Below are 26,818 nucleotides of genomic sequence, written 5' to 3'. Positions count from 1 at the left end.
TCGTTTATTAATGATGCGCGTGTTCGGCATTCGTTGTAACTAATAGTTTTCACTGCAGATTGAAATTATTCCTTTTCTTTCGTTTATAATTCAGTCACTTTTCCAAATGACCACAACAAAACTTTTTCGTTAAAATCCAGGTGTTTTCCTCTTAATGTTTGCCCTTGGATTATACAAATTAGCGGTCGCATACAAAAAGCCAAAATCACTGACGCAGATACCTAGAAGGAAGTTAAATTTGGTTGAAGCTGGCACATTTAAATTTTCTACGATGGAAAAGTACTACACAAAAGTGAAATAAACAAAAATATTCTTGTTGCTTTTACCCAATTTTTTTTCCATATTTGATTCACTTCCAGATTCTATTTTTTTTTTTACTTCTTTCTCCCATAATACGGATAAATTGTAACCCAATTTCATTCCGTTTATGGTACATGCATCTCCTCTCTTAAATTTTTGTTTTGTTAATGAGGGTTTTTTATGTAAATAATAGCGTCTTCAAACAATTTTAGGTTGCTTTAGTGTTTTTTTTTTTAAAAAAACCGCTATAACATTTGTTTTAAAATTGTTAAGGACAGTAATTTATAGTTTAATTCACATGATACCTATACAAGCACATTAACATAAATATATTTAAATAGATCTTAAATCCAGACTTTGCGAACCCTGATAAAAATGCTTGCATCTTGGGCCAAGATCTATCCTTGGAAAGGTCCGAATCCTATGTGAATGCTCTTTGCATTCACGACAACCAAGTTAAGGTACAAATGACTACAAGTGACCCCCAACATTTTCGGTAAAAGATGTTTATTACAGCCTTTTACGATGGATAGCATAAGTTGAAACGCGTTGAACGCCTTTGTAAACTCCGTTATCGCGTCTGGAAACCGGAATATGACATCTTGCAATCCTTCATCGCGTTTGTCACCTTCATTAATGATTCTTTAAACTCGAATATGATATTTGTAAACTTCATTATCGCCCAGTCAGATTGGAGGCCGGTTTGTTTTGGGTTTCATAGATGCAAATTGTGTACATATACATATATAGTCAACCATTTGAAAAAGACGTTACTATTCACAAATTGTATCCACGCTGTGAATCAATTATTTTAAACGATTGAACGGTTCTATTGAATATCTGTTATGGAAATGGTATATTGTGGTATACACAAATCATAGGAGGGCCCATAGAAACGGAAATGTAAGATTTATTCTTACCAATCTAGTAAGCTTAGATGTGCTGCGGTGAAGGTAATTGCAAGTGAGAATTTCAGATTCCGTGATAAACAAGCTCAGCGAAGGAGAAACAGGATTAATTTGCCCACTGAGGAGTAGTGAATTGGCCTTTTATTCCCCATTGAAACTGGAAAAGAAGTGTTGGCTCACGTTTATGCCAAACTCGCATATCGAAACTTTTACAATATCGAGATGTTCCTATGTAGCCTTTAAAATTAAATGTAAATGTGATATGCAACTAGTTCCTGTAAATGACCAGTGATTTATCAAATCATCCTTTGAATCCTTGCAGAATATAATAAAAACTATAGTTTGGTCGAAATAGCAAACAACAATGGTTTTCAGTGGTTTGAGATAAACTGATCCTCTGAAAATGTTTTGAACTGTGTATGAAAATGTTTTAAATCTAGGCCCTGCATGATTATTTGCATGGTATGCAACATTTTAGCGTGGTTTGTAGGAATTTATACATAGATCACCACAAAAATGAATAAAATATAAATAGCTTTCTTAGACTAGATGGGGTATCACAGATTTCTCAAAATAAACGCCCTAGTCCCTGCACTTGCCCTTTGGTGTCCCCACACAGCATACACCTACACGTAGTGCTACATGGGGGCGGGCGTCTGGCTATCGAGCCGTGGTTCTACTTATCTAGCCCCTATTGGGCCTCGTTTCCGTTTTTTTGTTTAAGCATTCCCGCGCTGGGATCGTTCTCTCGCTCGGGATGCCTGGCGCTGGCGTGCATTTCTGTGGAGGCGTCTTGCCTCTCGCAGGCTTCCCTCGGCGTCGTCTAGAGCCACTTGCGCCGCGTCCTGGTGCTATGGGGTCGCGTCATGAAGCCGCAGACGCGCCAGGTTGCCTTGCATGGTGCTGGCGTAAACCCCGGTTGGCATCCGCTGTTGGCGTCGTCGGAGTAGCCTGCTGTCCAAAAGCTGCCTTGCTCTACGCCGGAAGGCCAACCGCATGTCCGGGTCCATGGCCTGGATCCTAGCCTAGTGGGGTCACGACCGAACCTGCTCGTTCTCGCTCGATCTTGGGCCGCTGCCCGTACCGCTGCTTGTTCCGTTGCTCGCCGCCTGGCCGCTGCCGTCTGCCGCTCAGCGATGGCTTCCCTCTCGGTGGTCCAGAGCCGCTGGAGCTCGGAACAGATGATTCTTGCTGCCTCCTTCAGTCGAACCCAGGCCTCCGTGCTATAGAGCAGGTGTTCGTGCATGTTGTCGGCGGTAACGGTTGCCAGCCCATGTCCAGACAGGAGCCGCTCGCGCACCCCGGCGAAACGGGGGCACTGGAACAGCACGTGTTCCGGCAACTCCTCGGCGTCAGGGCAGGCCGGACAGCCCGGGGATTGGGTAAACTTTTTGGCTGCGAGATACTGGCGGAAAAAGCCGTGCCCCGTCAGCACCTGGGACAGGTAGAAGTTTACCCGTCCGTGTTTCCGGGCCATCCACCGCTCTACATCCAGGATCATCCGGTAGCTCCAGCGGACGAAAGCTTTCTTAGACTCGTCTTCGAACAATGAGGGCTCATTCAGAAAGCGGTAGGTTTGTTCGTTGCTTGTTGATTTCATCAAATGCCGTCGTTGCAGTGAAAGTTGCTGTTCATCGTCTTGAGCTGACACCATGCTTGTTTTCACATATGCACCCAGCAGGACCAGTGCCTCCAACGTGTCATTCTTTTCCAGTTTCAATGGGGAATAAAAGGCCAATTCACTACTCCTCAGTGGGCAAATTAATCCTGTTTCTCCTTCGCTGAGCTTGTTTATCACGGAATCTGAAATTCTCACTTGCAATTACCTTCACCGCAGCACATCTAAGCTTACTAGATTGGTAAGAATAAATCTTACATTTCCGTTTCTATGGGCCCTCCTATGATTTGTGTATACCACAATATACCATTTCCATAACAGATATTCAATAGAACCGTTCAATCGTTTAAAATAATTGATTCACAGCGTGGATACAATTTGTGAATAGTAACGTCTTTTTCAAATGGTTGACTATATATGTATATGTACACAATTTGCATCTATGAAACCCAAAACAAACCGGCCTCCAATCTGACAGGGCGATAATGAAGTTTACAAATATCATATTCGAGTTTAAAGAATCATTAATGAAGGTGACAAACGCGATGAAGGATTGCAAGATGTCATATTCCGGTTTCCAGACGCGATAACGGAGTTTACAAAGGCGTTCAACGCGTTTCAACTTATGCTATCCATCGTAAAAGGCTGTAAGTTCTTATCGTTTTTTTTATCATTAATTTAGTTTTGCCCTTTAATAAATCTTACCAATTAAAGCTTTTTTTATAACAGCCTGTTTCAAGCGGATTAATGAATAACATTTACAAAACCCCATCTGAAACCATAGGAAACAACTTTCAACTGATAGAATAATCCCCATTATAAGTTCCCCACGTAGCAGCTACCTTCCCCCGTATCCTCACGCCGACCCGATTGAATCTGCTGCACATGCTGCACTCACATTTACATACCTTTGATTCATCATGATATTAAAATATACACACAGTTGCCTCGATATTACACAGCACGGCTAAATGACCCCGTTGCCGAGCGTCGGTGCGTTGCCTCCACGGATGATTCATCGCAATGCCGGCATGCGGTTTGTGTCACACGATTCCGCGGTTCCCTTTTCGGATCGGGACGGCTTCCACCGTATTCTTTACATTATGGGGCGCCACATACGCGTGGTGTGCCACCATTCGGGCCACCGGGCAACCTCCACACACGCAAATCCTCCTCTCCTCGCCGCCGACAAAAAAAGCAACATAAAGTGAAACAACATCGCTCTCCTATGCGTCATCCTGGTTTTGAATAAATCGCTAATAAGCTCCGCGTGCTGGTGGTGGCGACGCATGTGATTCCCGTCTCTGCTTCCGGGGCATGGAGGAAGCAAGAAAGGGGAGGGGCGGAGGGATTCAAGCGACACACCCTTCGATGGCGCATTTGCAATACAAAATTAGCCAGCTCCCCCTCCGCTCATCGTTACAATTTCGACTGTTGAAGTCGTGTGGTGGAGACTCACGAGTTTTACACGTCATCGGGCTTTTCCTCCAACTTCAGTGGTTTTTTTGCGGAGGTGACACACGCACCTTCACGCGTTTGACAGCTGACCAAAAGTGCCCAGAATTTTCACCACAACTCTCAGACATCGTCGACGTCATCCACGAATCTACTTTCACCATTACGTCACAGGTCGCGACGTTTCCGCAGACTGGCGGCAGGAAGAAAAAGGACCAGACAAGGAAAACGGCGTGTAGTCCAACCGCCCGGCACCCGTTATCCGCTCACTTGGATCGATCTAGACTGACCTTGGACGTACAAAGGAAGCCATTTTGTGCTGGACGTTTTGCCATGGAAAATTTTCTTTTCTTATTTGTGTCCACCCACCACGTGATTAATGGAGCGTTTGCGGTTCGGTCAGCTGTGGATCATTTGTCTAGAAGCCAATTTTTGGCGGTCCAAGATGGTCCTCACTTATTGTGCCCGAGCCTATTGCCGATGACATCTTTTAAAACTTTACCCCATCCATTTTTTGCAAATAACTCTAATTTAACAAATTCCAGAAATAAGTTATCTTTAAGTTTTTGTTTGACGACAAATAAATAAATAAGTTAAAAAAGGGGTCCTCGACAGCCGAGCGGTAACGCTGTTTAGAAAATCGGCCCATGAGCGCCTGGGCTCACCACCTCGACGGCGTAGGTTCGAATCCCAACAGAGTCCGGACCCTCTCCTGTACGAGAGGACTTACTATCTACGTACACAAAGGGAAATAGTCAAGTAAGCCCTTAACGGACAGGCATGACCAAACAAGGTCGTTACGCCAAGAAGAAGAAAGGGAAGGGAAGTTAAAGAATTACAATAATAATAATAATGATAATAATAATAATAATAATAATAATAATAATAATAATAATAATAATAATAATAATAATAATAATAAGAGGAAGAAGAGGAGGTTAAAAAAAAAACTAATGATTGTTTGAACAATTTGATTAAATTCAACAATTATAAATACTTCCAAGCTGGAGTTGTCTTGTGAATGTATCTGAAACATATAAGCTAAGCTGTTTGAATCTCTGTTGTTTTAATATATAACTTTTTGGGACTCTGATTTTGATATTGATACATCAGTTTTCTGCTCTCTGATCTGATATGATGATAACCGTGTTGGCAGACCAGAAAATACAAGAATATATAAAAATTTAACCACTCCCCATGCATATGCAATCTCTTATCTTAGTGTCGTAAGTGTTTCTTTTGCACGAAACCTCCCAAAAATCGAATCGATTTGGATGGCAGGTTCTTAGTTCTGTTGTCCACCGAAACTTCCGGCGAAGACAAGGGTATCCGGTCACTTCCGGGCCGCAATACTTGACAAACCAGTCCAGTCCCATTTTTGTGTGCACATTCATACTGTATGTTATTATTACGTTTTCTTTATTTTTATTCTGCATCCAACATCAACTGAGGATTAGATTTAGGATTAGATTAGAAGGAGCGCTTATTCGATACCGTTTTCGGAAATTCTTCCCTCCTTTGGGGCCAATTGGGTGCCATCTGCTGCCTTCATCCATTTGTTGATCTGCTTTCCGGTATCGACCGCACTAATGTCTCCACCATCGATTCCATTCCGCTTTGATGGGATTCCAGATACGTCCATCGCCACCCGGTTCAGGCGGAAGAGACTGACTGGTTGTCCCAGCTAGTAGCCGGCTGGGATGTGGTGTAGGATTACGTAATTTAATCAAAATACATCCGCTTAACGACTCGGTCGGCGCTGGCTGGGAGTTAATGCAGGCGGGACCTCTCGAGCAAGACCCAGCGTTACGGGCGACCCAGGGTTTGGGTTGGGGTTTGTTGTGAATGTTTCCTTGTTGGTGTTCCCACATGGGCCGCTGTACGTCCAGCAGGGAGTTTGCACTGCATTAACGTCACTACGCTGGATACACAAACACTCCGCGAACATGTTACTTCATTCATAGGTTAGTGTAACAGTAGAAAAAAATGGGGAAAATGGGGGAATTTTCTCACCCGATACACCCAACCAACCTGTGTGCACGTACCGTCGAAAGGTGTTTGTTGCCCGAAAAAGTGACCGGTTAGTAACCGGTGCCATTATGTGCGAAAAATTTTATCTTCCAAACGGCATGTGTTGGTTTTAGCAAGACTTTTTTTATGCTTTTTCACTACACTCTTGCAACGAAGGGAATGTTTCGAGGATTCGGTTTACTCGGCGGATTAGAATCATATTGTCCGGAAGAGGTGCAAACGGAGAAATAATACCACCGGTGCTTGAAAAATTGCTTCCACTCACTTCCTCCTACGGGGGTGCCGATCCACCTTTCTTGCATATCACTTTTTTCTGGCTGCGTATTCCTTCCAACACGTGGACAATATCCTGGTCTGCCGGCAGGTTGCATGTGAACCCCTTATGAATCCACGTAATTTATGAAGTTGTTCGTCTAGACTGAATGTGAAATTAGTGTGGTTCGCGGTTTTTTTGGGCCACACACACAACGCTATTCATTTCGTGCCAGAATGGAATTTTTGAATTTACGATTACTCTCCCTGCATTTTTTTTGCAAATAAATCTATTGAATTAGTTTTATTTGAAAATTTGAGAAGTTATGAAGAAGTTATAAATTGTATGTAGTTTTTAAGTTATGTATGAACATTAATTATACTTAGATCTTGCCCAATTGACTCCATTTTTTTATAATTATATATTTTATATTGAAACATTCGATTTACTAATTTACTTACTTATTTATTGATCTACTCAACTACTAACTTAACATGCCGTCTCCCGGTTTGTTGTTAAAACAATATTAAAATATAATAAAACAGCATTTTCATGCAGAGGCTTAGAAAATTATGTATCACATTTGTATTTACCGGGTGAAATAGTAGTGTCGCCGCGTGACTGTAAATAAAAGACCATCTCATAAAAACATTGTTATTAAGCTAGTTTAGAAATTATATTTTTACATTCACACTCTTTATTTTTTACTAACGAAACGTAGTTCCCCGAGCATAAAGAAGATTGAGTCAGTGCTTCTGTGTTGTATCAACGAATATTTCCGAGCTGTTACTTAAGCTACATAGTCGGGGGAAATATTTGGACACGATGCGCATGATTTGTTCGACTTCGAACTCCTTCCGGCGATGGACGAACGATTACGTGCTCCGAATATATCATCCCTGTGTGTCCTGCGTACTTGATTCTTCTTACAAATCGCAACCTCCAGCGAAAGAACTAGGAAAATTTGCGACCGTGGTGTAAATTTAGCGCGATTTTTGCACCATATGCTGCAGAGATAATGTTTACATTGGTTTTTGGCCGTAAATAAACAATGCGACCACAGCGACCTTCCTCGGTGCGATGTGGATGGACGAAAGCACCAAAAGAAATGACGGACGCGCATTCTTCACCTCAATTCCCGTTCATCAATCCGCGTCATCGGCTCATTAGAGCGTGTGTGGGATTATAGCGATTGCACCCGGAATGCTTGATATATGAGATCACAAATTGATGGAACATTTTATAAATTATTTCCAGAATCGTTCTTGATCTGCAAAGCAAATCTCAATGAATAAGAAATAATAATGTCCTGAAGAATCTCACCACTTTGTTATCATTTCACGTAACCCTAGTACTATCAAACGGTCGTAAAATGAGCTCGACCAACATCTTGTCAATGAATCCATTGACCACTCTCTCTCCTCTTAGGTCAGGCAAGGGTAGCTAATCAGCCGCTTGAAGAATGTTGGTTTCTTTTTAACACTTTTTAACCTCAGAACCTCCACAATACTGCACATTCCTGTGGCATGTCAGTCACCTCGTTCCGGTGTTGCGTTTCGTTTCATCAGCATGCTTGAACTTTCTTGATTGACGTGGTCGCTTTACGGTCCGATAGGTAGATTGACTGTATGGAAAAATACCGATCTGTTACGAGGGATGTCGGGCGTCAATGGGTTGTTCCTAGTCAAAAGAGCTAAACCTAAGGAATTCGTTTGAAGAGTATGAGATTCATTCGAAAAGTACTGCATTTCCCAGGACATGAGATCATTTACTTACTTATTGTGAGTAATTTTTAAAAAAGGAAAGCGTGTACTCCTGAGGTCTGACCGAAGTATAAAATTTGAAGCATTTGACTCTTGCGAATCCTCATTACATTGGCATGCTGTAGGTTTTGGTCTCGTAAAAGAACGGACATCCGACGACAGGCGTGTGTGTATCATAAAAAAGAAGAATCTTCTCTCCCTCTTGTCTGACGTTCTGAGCAAACACGGAGCGCTTGCATGCATCTTACTTTTCCAGGAATACTTGGGTCATTCTTACGCTGATGCAATGCTAATGGTAAAGGAGACTGGTAAGAGCATTGCCGCCTTTGCTTGCTTTCGCGCTCTGATGCAAGTGCACTGACACTTGAGTTGCACAGTCGGAAGTGATAGAATAATGCAATGAAATGCGGGCGTCAATGACTGCACTTCCTGTCGAGATTGATCGATGGTGAATCATATGATTATTCTTTATCGATACTTAGCTCACAATGTAGAGCAAGCGGTTTGTTCATTTTTTCTACAGCAATGTCTTTGTTTTTTAAAGATGCGTTTTTTATATTGTAAATATAATGTTCAGTTTATATTTGGTTATCTGCTAGCGAATAAATGGATCAACAAACCATATGTAATTATTTTAGAAGCAAACACAGGAAGGTAAACACCTGTTAGTGGCCTTCGCTCGATAAACGAAGTTATTTGACTTTGCTAATATTTTTCGATGAATATTTTCTCGCAAAAACAAAGTCCTTACCATGCGTGGACGTTGGCGAAGGATTAACGCATACAGCATTATTCAATGTTTTCTGTTTGCACCTACGCTTCAGACAATAGAGAAAATTGTTGATTTGTGCGGCGTTTGATGTTTGAAATTCAGAAACGTTTTCCTCCTTTCAGTGTGCACTGCACTTTTTGGTTTGATGCGTGTCAGGGAAAAGAGAGCCGGCTGAGGTTTATGTGGGACATGTTGTTGTGCCATTTATCTACACCACACACCAAGGTGACCATCAGGCAGGTGCGCCCATGTTTTCTGTACTGGATAAGGATGCTATTTGCGTGCCCGGGAAATGTCAAGGTTAATTGTGTTTCCCATTGTGTATTTTTGTTGCTGTTGCTGTCGTTTTGTATTTGCCAGCATGGACCAAAGCGTGCTGCAATTAAAAATGTAAACTCCCATGTCCTCCGGAACGTAGGAGGAACACGCTTTACACGTTAACCTTTCCACTGGCAAAGGTCGACAGCAGAGTAAATAGGGAAATTGTCCACTAGGCAAATATATGTAATCTCAACCCTCACTCGTGACATTAGAGGTCGTTTCTGTGCCGAGAAATGTCCTCTAATCCACTTACTAGCCAAGCATGGTTTTTATCAAAGACAGTGGATGGTGCGGTTTTTGTTGTGAAAATAAAAAAAAGACGAGATAGTTCTATAGGTGCTGTAAAAAATGGATACTCTTGAGTCATTTGTCTACTCTGGACTTGTTTTTTGTTGATATCCCGAGAGAATTCTATAGAATGTACTGTAAACACTTACTGTTAATTGAGGTGATAATAACTCACCCGAAGTTTGTACTCGAAATAGCAAACAAACGTAGTTTATATAAGGATTTTGTTCAAACTATCCCAGAGATTAGAATAAAGGATAAATTCTAGTGAAAGGCCATGAATAGCCATAAAAACATTTTTGTAACCTTATATTTGTTGCGGCAAAAGCAATACTTTCTTTCAGCGTACCAAACCTACTTGTTTAAATTTAGGTTGCGTGTCTCATCTAACCTCTGGCAACGTACAAACCTGCTTCGAATATTGTTGTAGAAAACAGAAAAACAAACCTCCTTCCTTTCAACAAATCTCACAACGCATTTCGGTTTTGCTCGGCTCCTCTAAAGCCTCCCGCGTGTGTGCACATGCAATCAAGCTTTTCCAACTTTCCCAACTTAATCTCCTGCTGCATTACTTCTCGTTGGGTACGGGTATTTGTGTGTAAAACGGAGATAGAGAGGGATAGAAGGAGAAGAAAAACTGCACTCTACCTTATCGACCGTACCTTCTTCTTCCATTGTCCGTTGCAATTTTTCATTATATCGATGAATTAAGAGTCTGAAAGAGATGCACTTACCGGAAAAATTTCTCTAGCCCATTTCCCGTTCCAACTGTCTCTCGCTTCTTTCTGGTGCTTTTGCTGCTCGTTGTTATGTTTTTTTTCTTCTCTCTATTACCAATCTGGTGCAACTTCTTCCATTCGGTAATCTCCGCCAGCTTCGAAAGTGTCGTACCAGGGTGGAAAAGTGAACGTAGCCTTTTCCCAGAGGGATGATGTGCTGCACACATGCACCGCGCAGCCCAGGAGGAGCTGGAGGCTTTCACGAAATACATTCCGTTTTAGGCTCCAACGCATACGCGAACGACTAACGAGAGCATTTTACGGAACGATTAATGGTTGACCGGTGCGGACCAAGACCTGGCTTGTGCAATAGGCATCAGCCATCCATGCCTCAACGTGAACACCCTCACCTAACCGCACGTTAGTCTTTCGATTGAATGGAAGCTTACACGCTGGCTGGATGATGCTGGTCGTCGATGATCGTCCGTCCAACACACGCTGGGCTTTCGGCTTCTGCTGTGAAAAAGCAGAAGAGACGGAGAGGGCACTCTCGAAAACTAATTATGATAATAAGTGGCGCTGGGCCGGGCAAGTGGAAACATTTGCGAAACATGTGTTGCATGAGTCGGGGAATTTGTTTCAAAAATTGCTTCCAGGACTTCGGGCAGGTACGCCAGAAGGTAAAGGTGCCTGTGCTGGGGTACCTTAAATTATGCGCACACGTGAAAATGGTGTCTGGAGGGAGCTAGTGTTGGAGCACGTGCCTAACTTCTCGATTGCACGTCCCTTGAAGTACATTAACTGAGGGTTCGCTTTATAAACTTTTGACTTATAACGAGTATCTGTCGACCCTTTTGAAACTCATTAAACTATTAACAAAACTGAAGATCCGCTTTTTGTCGGGACACTTGTTTTGACGATGTTAGCGGCTAGATTATGTTTGTCTTTTCCTTTGACGAACGATGTCAAATATCCGAATCGATGATGTACTTTCGTGGTTCTTTTCCAAGGCTGATATCAACCGGCCCAAACATAATTTTCTTCAAATCCCCCACTAACCCATGACAAGAGAAACCAATCACCAAGAAATATGTGACCGTACCGATGTTTTTCTAGATATGTTGGATTGACCTATATGTTCGTTTTTCCACTCCTGCCATGTAGAAAAGGCCATATGTTGGACAACAACTCAAATCACACCCACCGCTACCCGTAAGGGGTGTGGTGTACTGCTTAGCTTTTCTGACCTGCCGTTTGTTGTGTGTGGTCGCCGTGGAAAATATTGATGAGCGACAAGAGTAGCTAAAGGTTGCAGAAGGCAGGCGGCTAGGCGTGGCGTGTGGTGCGACCGCTTAATCACAATTAAGCTGTCATATTTTATCAATTAGTCGCTGCCACGCTTGTCCAGAAATAGATCCACCAAGAAGAAACTACCGCCAACTGACAGAGAGATACTGAGAGAGGACGAGGTTGGGCACCAACACACCATCGTATGTCCGCCAGCGTTCAGTTCATCTTTCTTTCGGCTAAATGGCGGGTTTCGACGACCGTTTAGTATGCCAAAAATATCCATAACTAATGTGGAGCCGCGTGTTAGCTACCAACAACATCCTCTCCCGGTGGCAAATCACTGTTCAACACTGGCGAGATACGCATCCTGCAATTTTTGACGGGTCTTTTAGACCTCTTTTGTGTTTGTTTTAACCACAGTTTTTTCTCAACAATCAATGCAGTCTCCATCAACAGGAGTTACGAGTGTTTAGAAATTTACGTTAACCCCTTCACAGATTTTCTAAGGCTTAGATCAATGGTATATCAAATTTGGTTCAATTGCATCGATTGTGTTTTAGAAGTAGGTAAACTTTTTGGAAGGAATTCATAAATTTACAATCATTCATTTTGGAGGTAAAAAAGAAAACCTAAAACTATGATAAGTATATTAAAAAGTGTAAGTAATCCAATTTAATAAATTGAAACTATCAATGTTATAGCAGGTTTAGTTACTAAAATTAGGTGTTTTAAAGGTGTTCGGTACATTAAAATTACAGAAGCTTCGGATTCGATTTTCCATTTCCAACTTAACCTAGTTTAAATGTTACAAAACATTGGAGTTGTACTAAATTTATAGTTTAGTAAAGAACTAAAACAAAAATTAACATACTTTTGCACATTATTTTTGACAGAACTCATATTGGTATCTTCTGAAAGGAATCCACAATTTGTGTAAAAGATGAGAGAATGGGTAGAGTGGTAAGGTATTTTGAAAGTTTATTTGAAACTATGTTGTAATTGGATAGATCATAAGATGATAGCACCTCGGGCAGCATAGCTTTCCAGCGGATCCAGATTTATTAGACACAGATACAGTTTGATGTAACGGTCGTAAAAATATTGCCATGTTTGCATCACGCATTTGCACGCAACTTTTGTGAAACCCAAACGAGATGCAATCTCGCAAAAATTGGTCACACATTCGTTCACCTATTCAACAGAGTCGAATAGCAGAATGCGCATTCCGCATTGTCTCGTAACACCGTCACCGTTCTCCGGCATCATCGCATGATGCATAATATCGCGTGCCACCGTTTTGACATTTGCTCGTTCCGTTTCGTTTCCTTTTATTCGACAACTGCACACGCGATCCCCCCCCCCCCCCCCCCCCTCGGCCAATGGTGATGGTACTGCCAAAAACTATCTTCTGACACTTTCCCTTTGGAAAGTCGCCGAAATTCGCCTGACAAACGATCGTTGTCCGGTCCTGGTTTTTTATGTGCCCGTGTTCCCCGAAAATGCATTTGAAATCATTTGCCGCCAGCCCGGTGTGTTGCACTGCCTGCGCCGCACCTTTGGGGACTTTCGTTTTCGACCGAGCGAGCGTGTGCAGCACAGGATAGGAAAAGAGAGGACTTTCCAAATTTATTATTTCCCCCGTCAGTTGCGCTGTCGCTAATAGTTGTCGTTAATTTTTCCTCCTCGACGTAGCCCACAAGCTTTTTTTATGCAGGGGACTTGATTTTTGCGATTAATTTCACAGTGAATTAATATAGTTCTTGTACAAACTTATTAGATTGTAGATAATTTAGTCTAGATATGTATCGTACTAATTTTACTATCTCTGTCTGGTTCATCTTAAACCGTCTCGGTGGTGAATTAGGGCTTGTTGTTGTCATGGCTCATTAAAAAAGCTCTTCCTGGGTGGTAACGTCGACTCGTCGATCCCGTTGTTTAAGGCATGTGCGAAACTCGTAAAACTCCAAATTCGTCTAACATGGCAATCAAATGGCACTATGCTTGGTATACGTACATGCAGGGGGCAGCAGCAGGGAGGATGCCGCGCTTCGGAGACCAGTTTCTTTCGATTCCAACATCCATAATATTCCTCCCGACATGGAATAATTCATTCGCGAAACGGAGTGAATCGTGTCGATCCCATCGTTCACCCAGATTGAATCGCGAATTCGTCATGAAAATCTCCGTTACGTTTGGGAGCGTGGTGGAGAAATGTGTGACGCTGCCAATTTATCGAACAGATTTCCTCTGCTTCTTCAAATGTTGCTTCCTGTGTGTGCAGACGGGAGTTCGGTTTGTAGGAAATTAACTATGTAAATATTTAACGCTTGCCGTTCGGAATGGTGAATCGGGCAATTCGCAGGAAAGACACTAAAAATAATATCTGCGTCGTAGATTTTTCCGAGACCGCCAACTTTCTGCCCTGAGCTGCTGGTACGTGCTACGTGTCGAAATGAGACGCACTTGCATCATGAGCTACGGAACTCTTTTAACTTATTTTCCGCAAAGCAAAAGAAAAAAAAACACGATAACATAAGATGCCTCCTTCATCCAACAGGAACGACAAACTACGTGACATTCCAAGGACGTCACGGTTCGACACCACACAGGCTGCTGATTGATGGCTGCGAGTAGCCGGCATTCGTCCCAGCTGCCGGCCGCTTCCTCCTCCCCCTCCCGACCGATCAGTGGGGGGGGGGGGGTCGCACTTTTGCAAATTATCGTTTTAGTTTGCTACTGCCATACCACAAAGTGGTTGCGCATGCGCGAAATAACTACCAAAATGTAGATTGCTCACTATGTCGAGTTTCCCTTCAATTACTTTCGGTTGGCTCACTAAGTGTTACATCTAAAAATTAAAATGAAAAACATAAAGTTACTATGTTTTTTCTCTTTCGTGCTCTGTGTTTTGCTACGGTATAGTTAGTCACCAGCCTAATGAGTTCCTACCGGATAAACTTTCGGTGCACCTTTGTTAAGTGAATCAACTCCAATCGTTGGAAAATGTATTTATTTTCTTTCCAAACACTATCGCACCATTTATGATTCATCCGAAGCCTCGTTCAGAAGAAAAACAATTTTTTCATAATTTTTTGAAACCGATTACTAACACCATTACTTTCGTTCTACATAGAACAACTTTTTTTTCTGTAGATTCAAGTTTCACGGTTAATTTCGCATAGGCTTCAAGTTGTATGAAGTAGAGGCACCATTTGATAACTTAATTTAACTTGTTTTGAGTTTTGTAAAAATAAAAATTATCACCACCGTGCATGTTGTGACCCTGTGAGAAGTAAAATAGTTCCATTCGTATTCGAGGCAAACATTTTTGCAGTCTAGGTTCTATTTCATTTCGGTCCTATAACTAAAAAATGCTGTGCGTTTTATATTTGTAGCGTGGCATACGTTGAGCCAATTTAACACGGTGACTCCCATGGCTATCATTTTTGATAGCCAGCTGTCATTAGTTCTAAAAAGTTTTTGCCCCATAAATGAATGAAAATGCAACATAAACATTATAATATTATTTAATATCAATTCCTTGGGAAGCTAAGTTTTTGCTTAACCTTTGAAAATCATCGGTTTAGCAAATGTTATAGACAAATTTTATTAAAAAAGATTGTACTAAAAAGCTTTGCTAAAAACGATTGGCAGTCAACGAGTTAAGAAAAGAAATGGGCTGTGCAGATTCTTTCTATCCAAAGTATTTCTTCAACAAAGATACAACCTTCGAATGTTCCACTTCCGACCATCCTTATTATTGTTGATGTGTAAAAACATCCGGTTGAATTTATAAGTCAGCTGCGTAAATAAATAATGATTTCTTCATTCCCACATCAAAGACTCATTAGAAAGTTGCATAACACGTGGCGTGTTAAAGCTCCGAAGAATAACAATTGGGCCTGATACTAGCATATTCTCAAACTTCTTCAAAGGTTTGTTATGTATTATTCATCAGACTATTGTTTCTGCCCATGTCCGTTCTAAGTCCGAGCCGGTCGATTGAAGTTGCGAACAGTTGTCTCAGTCCATCCACACTTCCGTCGAACTCGGGTGAACCATCTGTTCCGGATTCGGTGGCGGCGAGACCGTTCGCAGACGGCGGCCTCCCGTCGGACCGCGTGAACTTCTCGCACCGGCAAACACACATCGGCGGATTCCTATGTGACCTCTAATAAATCACGTTAAATGCGTACATGTTCACGCGGCGGTAACGGTCTACGGCACACATAGGCGTGCGCTTCACTTCGAAATCATTCTCCTCCCCCACACCCGCAAGCCAGTCCATTCCGCGTTCTCTCGGTAGACATGGGTTGCCTGTGGCTGGGAGTTTCTTCGAACATCTCATACTTGCCTCACGCTATATTGTCACTTGGGAAGTGGGTGGTTCTTGCTTGCGTTGTGAAACGTGAAACCCACTGCGACATGAATACGCCATTTTTTTTATCATCGTCCAACGATTAACCGTCTGTCGTGGTGCGAGAAGCAAACCCCCGCTTAGCTTGCGATAGTAGGGATCGCTCCCAATTCATTGAAAGTTGTGACTACGGCAAGAGAACGTTGTACGTGAATATGATCCTCGGTTTGTTGGTAGCGGAAACAGAAATGTAATTCCTACCCGGCGCTTCTACTTACTCAGAAGAGAAAAGTTGTTAGAATTAATATCCCAGAACTGTAATCTGATAGCGCAGGTTGTGCACCCCTTTGTTTCTGCTCGATGAAGAGATTTTTATGACCTCGAGGGACACATCTCGCTCGTGCTACCGTCCTACCTCACATGGAAGCCGGCTATCATTTAGCAGTTGTAATTAATTTTCCATAAATTGTGCACGAGCTCGCTCTGTTAGCTTGCGCACGTCTCTAAGGGCACGCGAACAAACAAACATGGGCCTGTTGACCGTTAGTGCGGTGGCGTTCCAAATCCGGTCGAATGGTGGATTAGTCGCGGCAGGTTCTTACTACGCGGGTCACGGAGTGTGTCCAACGCAAAGGACGTAAAGTAACAGCTAAACTGAAAGTTTCCATATTTCCGCAGAACATGCACCTGCTTGACGGTAAACAAGCTGGTACGTTTTTAGAACAAATGATTATGCAGGAATTTATAACTTTATCAAAAACCTAGCAAAATCTTCAGTTTGTTTACTTCGACTGGAAGCAACAGGGATATGGTAAAGTTCCGAAACCTTGTCATTCTTTTAACCTTTCCCCATGACAACCCCGGAACAACAACCAACTGAACACGGTTTGGGGGAATAGAATGTTATTGGTGGCAAAGACAAAGTTATATTTTTGACATGAACTAGGCAGCCGGGGCCAGAGTTTTAAATTGATGAAGGTCAGGTTCATGTTCATTACTTATGTCACTCCTTCAATGAGCTACTGCGTGCTCCATCGCTTCGGACCATCAGTTCCATCTTCCCTCAAAATTATCTTCGATCAAACAGTTGGCATACACTAATTGGATCGGTCGGTTCTTACCATTCTCTCACTCACTGTCGTTTCATTCCTTCTTCTTTCATTGCAGGTACTAATTAAAATATCCTCGACACCCGGAGGTCGACCGAATATTTTTTCCCAAGTTGCTTCTGTTCTGCCATGCCGGGTAGTCGTTCCAGTAACAACGATACCGAGCACAACAGGTCCCCTAGAGAGAGCGGTGAGGATTCGGAGGATGAAAGTGAAATTCTAGAGGAAAGTCCCTGCGGAAGATGGCTGAAACGCAAAGAAGAGGTAGGTGCTGGGGGTTTCCAGAAGTAAAAGAGCATATTTGCGTGATGTGGGTTCCTGGGCCCCTGGTGGCCTTTGGAGAAACGCCATCAAAATTACTAAGGGAATCGACTTTCATAAAATACCAACGAATTCTTGTAATCTATTTTGTCCCGTGGAATTTTCGTCAAAAAATGATCCTTCATAACCGAAAAATTGATATCACATAAAGCACGAACACGAACGAGACGTCATAAGAAGGTTGGACCACGGGGAGGGGATTTGTCAACCTCTACCGCTTCGCGTTGCCAAATGCCGGTTCTCGTACGAAATCTTTAATCGAGCCGTGAATCCGTTCGAGCGGAACAAAGAGTTAGCGATAATCATCTGATGTGTTGTCGGTTGTCCGTTGGCGTGTTTTCGCGTGCACTTACTTCATGTCATTTTCTTGCTCTGCGAAATTTATTTGACCTTTCTCGGCATCATCCGCCCCAGGGGCCGTTGGCTGGAAAGTTGTGGATGATTGTCCTAACGGCAAGAAAAATAGGTTCAATAAAGAAGCATCGCATATGATTACTTTTTCCTGCGGTTTAGCCTTCCCCAAATCGGCACATCGCATCGTATTTACAGCTTGTCGTTTTTAGTATAGGAATTTGCACGGTTCACTAATTTGGAAGACTCATATTTTGATAAGAAATTGCATTTGTTTTTCTACGCCTCAAAAAGATCTATTCTTTCGTTCTTCCAGCAATTTCTGGATGCCACATTTTAACTCCATTTCGCAACATTATCCAACGTTCTAATCCGGTCCGGGGAGAGATTGGCGGGGCGGGGGTGTTGACTGCCCTCTAAGGTCAATCATTCTATTTACTCACTTTGTCACCCTATCATCGCCTTAACAACCCGGAGGGCTATTTTTGTCCAGATAAGCATGACAACCAGCGGAGATTTATTAGCTCTAAACTATGCGAAACATTTCCGCCAGTGTATATGCTCGTTACGAACAGCAGCATCGACAGAACTAGCTGAGGGAAGACTGTGCTGTTGGCTAAACATGTTGGTTTTTTGGCAAACATGTGGTCAAGAGCTACAATTTTGTTCCATTTCTACATCGCCATAGCGTTGATTTGGTTTACTTTCAATAGGTTTGGTCTGGAAAGAGAGAAAATAAAAGAAGCAAACTCATCGAATACTAAACAAACGAAAATGAAACAACGAAACCAAAGTTTTTGTTTTTGCCGTGATTCATGGCTAAGGATTTCCGGTAGAAAATAAACTCTAGGGAAAAAATGGACCACTTCCAAAAGGTTCAACGGTCGCACAAGTCATCGCTATCTCGTCGGGGCCGCCTCGGTTGAGTGAACGAGTATGGCAGTTGAGTTTTACGCAAGCTATATTCAAATAAAGACACGTCCAATTAAACCATAAATTAAAGCGCTAATTGTCACATCCTTCGCGTCCATGCGTGCAAGAGGCAACAACGTAGGACTCAGATAAAGCTAGAGCTCCGTGGGGCTTGGTCTGGCTTGCAGGTCTGTTCGATGCTTTTCCGATGGTGGCTTCGAAACTGCAACTGCATACGAATGCGCGTTCGCTACAATTTACGACGCGCGAGAAGGGCACGATTAAATGCGTTCGCACTTCCACGGGAGAAAGAATTATTTCCGGTTGCATCCGATTCCGGAGGAGGAGCACCATTTTTGGAGTCATCGAAGCAAGAATTGTGTGACGACGGCAGATTGGTTCGATATTTCATTCCACGGAGACGCATTTCGCAACGTTCTGTTGAGTCACTGCATGATAAGTTAGCTACTTATGGTATTTTAGCACTCCTTTCGTTCCGATGCGTTTCAATTTATTTGATTTTCAATTCCAGCGAACCACAAATTCGATTACTCATAGGTTATGCCAAAGATTACTCCCCGCCCTGATGACACACATTCCTACAGATCCTTTACCCCAAAGCTTAGGGTTTGCAGTCAAATTTGCGCAAAGATTTACATGTTGACGTTCCACTCAACGGAGTCATCGATCCGATGGTCAAGTGAGAAAACCATCGGTGCTGCGGCATGCCTTATTTGTCGTTTTTGTCGAGAAGTCACGTTCTCAATTTCTAGAACGACGACGAGACTGCATTTCTACAGTTGCTGCATGCTTACAATTCGGTAGACTAGGACATAGGCCCACTACTACTGGTGACGTTGGTGGTTGTTCAATGCCTCAATTAGTAATAATTTTATGTTCTTTTGCCTATTCAAAAATCTTTTTTTTTTTCACAGAATCAACATCTGTAAAATATATTAGTTGAATGTTCAATTAATGTGGCCTTGTGCAGTATGTTTACTTATTTTTATTGGAATTCCGGCGTGCCCTTCGTAATTCATCTTTTATAACAATGAGGAGGAGGAACACTAAAGCTTGGTATGAGGAATGGTATGTGGTTTTCCTGTGACGCGTGGTGCGATTTTGTAAATAATAAGCTCTACACCCGTGGATGTTGCAAACAAACTCTTATTGTTATGCATTGCTATCAGGACTAAGTGTCCCTAGATTTGCAAAGCCTAGCCATCGCGTCTGCCAATGTAGGAGGAAAATCTCACTTTGGCATTACACCTGACAGAGCCTGTACGAGTTGACAAACGACGAGAAAGCCCCCGCACGTCCACCTTATCAAAGAATCCCCCCAGCTAAGATTGTGCAGATGATCACTCGCATCACATTATGCTCCAGATAAGGCAACGAGCGAAAATAACTTGCAACCTATGTTTGGCATCCTTTTCCTATCACAACGGCTGTGTGCCTGCTAGCAGCTTCAATCCCCGAGCCGCCGGAAAGGGGAACGACTAAAGATGGTCGTAAATAAAAAGTTTATTGCACTCCGAGGAAAACGAGTCGTCTCAGGAGCACTCTCGCTCGCAAACTTCCCGTTCGCAGCGTCCAAGAGATGGACGTGGGAATGCATCCTGCTCCATCCCGTTTGAAGGGGGGGAAATGTGTCGTCGGTGTCGGCTTGGTGCGAGTGAAAGGGCTTTCGACTCCACAAACGGTGAGCCGATGCCGCCGTCCCCAAGGAATCCGGGAAACGACCCGTTGGACACATTTTTCGCGGTCTGGTTTTTCTTGTTCAATGCAATGCTCGAGTCCCTCGCTTCGACGTGAACTTGTAATGCGCACCACGGACGCAACCGTAGGACCAAGAGGACGCATCGCCGTGTTTGGCAGGCACCTTACAAAGGGTGGGTACTCTGTGTTTGAGCATATGCCGTAGGCGTAGAAATGCATCCAATGAGTGATTTATAAACATCGCAAACCTCCGCAATTTCTTCTGCCCCAGCAGTTGTTTTCTTACGGTTCCATGCTAGTCTCTCACCAGCAGAGTGTTTAGTTCTCGGCACAGGAGTCCAGCCAAAGATACGTAGATGGTACTTCCTCCACCCTAAAACTGCCGCGGTTGCCAGCAGTTGGCGTCACCCTTCAAGAATCGTTCTTCATCGCGCGAGACGATTGAATTTGTATGCAAAAATGGCTCTTGAAGATTGCTTGAAGAACGTATCCCGGCTGCAATGGGCGGGTGGCTAGAGGCTGTCAGCTAAGGAATGTCTCGGATGAAGGAATAGGTCGATGGACGTATACCGCAGTCTTCTGAAGGAGAGGGGAAAGCACGAGTAGTCAAGTGGCTTGCGAGGAAAAGAAGTTGTGTCCCTGTTGAATCTTACATTGTTGCCTCAGCTTGCACATCGTGCGCGAGAGGAGAGATGGCTTTTGTGCATGATGAGGCAGGTTGCTCATGATGGTCACAGTTTCTTCCATCCTGCTTCTACCAATTTCTTTCTCCGTGTGCACCTCATCGCCTCGCAAGGGCTAGCATCTTGCACCTTGCGAACCGACGGAAGACTGACCATTGCTAATAGAACGTGTAGAGACCCCTATAAATATCTCTTATGCCTTCATCAATGCTAGCGAACGGCGAACTAGAGCGCTTAATAGACCAATAATGGTGGCTGTAAAATTTCGAAAATTTCAACCCACCTCCATTCGGTCCTATGGCCCCATTCCCATCCGACCCCCACGCCCCTAGAAGAGAAGGCTTCCCGAAAGGTGCGAATGATGGCGTGTGTGGTAGACACCTCCGCACCAACGCCACCGAACGCCGACGAAGAATTATGTTTTGGGAACGTAAATTTTGCATGAAGCCGACGCGTCGTCTTAGGTTTTTTGGTTTTTGTGTTTTGGGAAGGAAAGAGTATCTGTACGTAATGATGTCGCAGTGCTTGGTATGGTGGGTAGCTCTTTCCTATTCACGGTGCCGGCAACCGTTAGTCGACCGGTCGAACCTGCCATGGACACACAGACCTTTCTAAAAATAGTCCCCATCAGCATATATGAGTCTGGCAAATGTGCGTCGTCGTCGCCGCCGTCTGTACGGTGCTGCACCCGGGTTCTTCTTCTCACCCCACCAACGGTGTGCCGTTCAAGGGAGTTTCTTCAGGAGAAGGAACCGACCGTGGGACTCATTTCTTTCACAAGCCCGACCCATGGCCCGAGTTACTACCGCGAGTTCTTCCCTTAGTTAGACCACCACTTCGTAAAGGAAGGGGACAGTCACGGTGACACGGAGAGCCGACGCTGCAACGCATGCAAAACCGAACGAGGTACTCCAACAAGGAACATCCCATTAGTTGCCTTCCTTACTCCCGGAATGGCAATGCCTTTCTTTGTTTCGCAAATTAATTTTCCCTCGCCTTCGCCGAGTACGATGGAAATTTATGACAACCATATGAAAATCTCCTTCTCCATCCCGCGGGTTCGGATGATGGTTAGCTCTTACGGGAGGTCCATTAACTGCATGTGGTGGAAATATGAATGACGTCGGAGCCCGACTAGGGCAAAGGCATGCATGTTGCGCAGGAAAAGGTGGTGAATCATCCTTGAACTCTCCGGTGGCATAACGACCTGTTAAGGTGGCGGTATTGGCATTTTCTCGGAATTCACACAAATTACATTAAAAATATGGCGTCCAATTTTCATGCAAGTTAGTACTTACTTAGGGATAACAATTGTATTGAATGTTAACTAAAATAGGCCTATAAGAAACGATTTATTAAATATCTTTTCGCTGTATGAAATTCAGGAACGAAGGTACTTCATAAACGTAGATATTTCGAACTCGCATTGTATAAATATGTATTCAAATGAAGTCGCATTTAATTGAACCCTTAGTTATTGACAGCTTTGATAGACATAGCCAAGGTCTTATTCATGTTCACTTCTTTCGGACATACGTGGTTTGATGCCGCATCAATGGTGTTTTGCAGATTTTTTGCCGAGAGAAACAGTGAACAATTGGTCACTCATGATACTTGCCGGGAACTTTGTCTTCTGAAGCTTTTAGTGGCTTTCTCCCGACTTTCCATGGCATCACCTTTAGCTAACGTGCACCCTTTCGAAGTGGTGGGCTTCCACCACTAGTGCCTTCCAAAAATAGAGGGTTTTCTTAAGCCCAATAGTGGAGGCGAGATCGAAATTATCTTCCTCTCGCTATTTCGCTGTTGAGGTGGTTAAAAATAGTCAAAAACCCCTACCCTCGCGTATGTCCTGCCCCCCGTGAGCAAGTCAAGGCCATTTGATTGCTTTTCGCTTCGACAGGTTCGACGGATCCTATCCATTTCTATTACTTGTGCACGCTCGATGATGCCTTGCCGAGCCTGTGACGAAACACGAATGGCTCGAAGCTGATGGACACATGATGCACTCGTTTTTAGACATTTGGTGTTGCAAACAGGCCAAGACCGGAAACACTGTGTGAGCCGAGAGGAGGTGGACTTTGATGGTCACTGACTTGAACTGAACTGTGTTCGCCTTGATTCGCCGGCTCGCGGCTGCAGGCTTGCGAACGAGGAGGAGAAGTCCAACGGAAAGAAGGAAAAGTCAAGATGATGGTTATATTAGGTGACGAGGCAAGAAAAAGGCAGCAGAAGCAGTGCTCCACCGGGGTCCATTCATGGCATAATATCGTTTATGGCGACGTAGAAGGAGCTGCATTTAACAACTTTCTCCACCGTAAAACGTCACTGCAGCGTTCCACCATGCCCTCACCTCGTTTATTTGACTGTTCACACAATCTACGTCTACAATGTGTTCTTTGTTGTGTTTAAACTAAACTTAGAGACAGTTTAATTTGCTTCGGGTAAATAGTAAACGGAGTGCGAAACGGTATTTTTGCAGCAGTATTGCTTCAATACTCTCTTTTGTATTTTTCTACCTACAATGAATGCTCATGATTGTTCCGTAGACACGCATGGTCATTGCAAATACATATGCTGTAGGTGGCAATGCGTCAACATGTAACCATCGAGTAGGAACCTGAGACCATTATGCTGGCGGATTTAATTTCCTAGTCAATATTACAAGGAAAGTTACGAAGGAAGAAAGCACGAAGTCGTAGATTTTGAATCTCTTGGAGACATTTCACCAACGTCATTGTGTACGAGTTTTATTTCTTCCAGTGAATGTTTTAAAAAACGTTTGTTTATTTGCATTTCCGAGGAAAGAATAAAATAATCCCCAATCGCCGTTCGCTCGATGGCTCCGGCTCCGGTAGGTCTCTTCCAAGTCGGGAGTCCCATTTCGTACCTCCATCCTCCGCCAACACCGACGTCAAAACACATCGGTCCAGGCAGAATTGGAACCGTACACCAATTAGGCCCCAAAGCGCCGCAAACGTACATTAGCCAGCTTTCAAGAACGAAGAAGGGACGTTGGTGGAAGAGTTTGATTGGTCATTTCTTGCTCAAACGGCTCCTGTCGCCTCCTCCTGCCACTCCTTGCTGCCGCGATGGTCCCGTCAAGTGAACTCTGCGTTGCAGATGGAGAGAGGAGAACTCTGTAAACATTGCGATAACATTTCCGTACGATAGTTCTTTTTTTATTTTTGTTTTGCTTTATTCCCAATGGTTTTATCGTGTGTTTTTACGACGACTTTCGGCAGAATTTCCAAGCGATGGCGGGCGCGCAAGCGATCCACTTCGGCGGGCAGCATCGGTTACAGCTTGGATCGTGGCCAAATAGTGCAAAATACACAGCTTCTAACGCTTTCCGAAAAGTCCCTTTCCGATGTCACATCAAAGGGATGGGGAGATGGTGTGGGGAGGGGGCAGAACGCTCTTGTCTACCATCGAATAGGGGAATGAGGATTTGTGGCGGCACTCATTACATTCTCGCTCTTCCGTGGCCCAATCTTGGCACCGGATTTTCGCGCGCGCGTGCTGTAGGCCATTTTGGATGCCGTACACCCTTCTATATTCTCAATTCCTGTGGGGGACGGAACTCTCGAAGAGAGGGTCGGAAAAGGGGCATGAAACTATCATCAGACAGGAAACTGAGGCCGAACGGAGATGGCCCGCGCCTCCTCGCAGAAGCCGGCAAGGGCCACCGAAAAGGAAATTTGTACTAGAACGAGAAAAATGGTAAACCATCAACGGCAATAAAAGTCGTCTTCCATCGAGAAAAGCGAAACCAGGGTGATGGGAGGTTTAGGGGGAGGCAACGTCCGGCGGCGATGTCGTTAAATGTGTCTGGCGTGTAGTGATCCGAACTAAGGAGAAAAACAAATTATCGCCACCCAAAAAAGACACAGACTTGTTTGGTTGGTAGCAGTTGATATTGGACTTTATTTTTCCACCGGTTTTTCTTTTTGTGCTTCAGGTATCTCTCCTTCCCTTTGTGAACGCTTCAGGACATTCAATGGCGCTATCTGGAAGGATATCCAAAAGTGTTCTTTTGTGATGGGAGTTGGGACAATAATTAGCACAGAGGTCTCTAAGAAACGAATTCCGTTTTTCAGCACCACTTCGTGCACCAGAGCCAGCGTTTAACATGGAGTTGCCTGTTAACACACATGCTAACTGCGCTATCCGTACAAGGTTTTTCTAGGACGAAGGCTTCAACGTTTTCTTTATGCTGCTTCCACCCGACTGTATCAAGCTCGACCTCGAACTGTTTCAGCCAGTCGGCGGCTGCTGATGACGCTAGAGCGTTTGTGCGATGCGTTGGAAGTATAGAAAAAAACAGCTTATTAGCATTCATGCCTCCGTTATAAATAGTAGTAATCTGCTAACAGCCTCCACTGGCGTGGGGCGGCTCACCAACGGATCGATAGACGAGACGAGACATCCCGTAGTACCGTCCCATATCGCAATGGAAGGTTTTGTTTCAATCGCACAAGAGATAATTATCAGAGCCACCAGGGGCCCTCACTTTATTGATTTAACCTCGTTGCGACGATGACAAGAGTTATGGTTTGCAAATCGCCGGTTCGGTGCTAATCGCAGCTGCTCAAACTTACCCCGATGGGGTGTTGCTAAGGTGTATACACTCCGCGGACAATCATATCGAGCCTGTGTTATCCAGGTTATGCTAATGAGCGCATGGTTCGTTCTCAAGAAATGATAAACATTGGTAATTGAGTTCATTTGTTGGTGCTGTTTTTATTCCAACTACAGAGCCGGTCATTTCCTAGAAGAAATAGAATCTGGTAAATGTATCTTAAAGTACCTTATATTACCGGTGTAATTTTGTTTCTGTAACTTTCAACCATTCCAAACAGTTCATTATTTTTTATTTGTTTCGCAAATGACACCTGCAAATCAGAAAAGCATCATATTCCTCTCCGTTTTTGCCTCAAAAGAACCTTGGACGTCAGTAACATCGCGCAGCGTACAAAAATATAGTTAAAAAATGGTCGACATTTACTCTCCTTTTAGTTTCCGCAGTTTCACACCCTCAACTGCGACAGTGTTAATAAACGCCCCTCTCCGGCTTTGGGCGCCATTTCCACACGTCATATTGGTGGATGTTTGCGGAGATTAATTTGCTTATCTCACGGGGGTTACTTACTGACTTACGTTACGTCAATGGCGGGAATCCCGGCTAACTGCGCACAACGTTAGCCCGTGTGCCAGTGATGGGCCGCTTTGGAAAGCTTACTACAGCAGCAGCCACAAATCGGAAACTTAGTCGCGAAGAGATGCGTTCAATTGTAAACCCCGGCTACTAGGAGTGGGTTTATTGAACAGAGTTGCTGTTTCGTTCCATCATCAGCGCGGGTGGAAGGAAAATATACACATCGATAGAGGGAAAAATTAAACACAAAATAATTGCACTTGCCACTGAAACAAACAGCATAATTTATACCTCCCACAATCAACGGGTCGGTGAATGAAGTAAAAGTTGGTTTTGCCGTCAGTGAAGGATTGCCAGTATTACTTATATGTTCGTGCATCGGCGCGTATCATATTTTACAGTCGCTGCGATCTAGCACTGGGCGTTCATAAAACGCAGCATAAAACCAATATTTTACTTTATGGTTTCCATAAATATTTTTCCGCTTTTCATA

At 43.7% G+C, this 26,818-nt stretch overlaps 1 protein-coding gene across 2 annotated transcripts in view; it reads left to right on the top strand.

Moving 5' to 3' along the window:
• LOC131267106 (nuclear receptor-binding protein homolog) overlaps nt 1–26,818 on the top strand; it is a 66,195-nt gene that overhangs the window by 12,755 nt on the left and 26,622 nt on the right. For both annotated transcript variants that reach the window (XM_058269879.1, XM_058269878.1), the window contains exon 3: nt 17,243–17,448. In XM_058269879.1, the coding sequence (XP_058125862.1) occupies nt 17,314–17,448 (135 nt within the window). In that variant the 5' untranslated portion in view covers nt 17,243–17,313. The remainder of the gene's footprint in view (nt 1–17,242; nt 17,449–26,818) is intronic.

The sequence above is a fragment of the Anopheles coustani genome, chromosome 2 (assembly GCF_943734705.1).
Source record: "Anopheles coustani chromosome 2, idAnoCousDA_361_x.2, whole genome shotgun sequence".
Taxonomy (NCBI): Eukaryota; Metazoa; Arthropoda; class Insecta; order Diptera; family Culicidae; genus Anopheles; species Anopheles coustani.
Note: the sequence above shows the minus strand (reverse complement) of the source record. Positions and strands in the feature narration are given on the sequence as shown.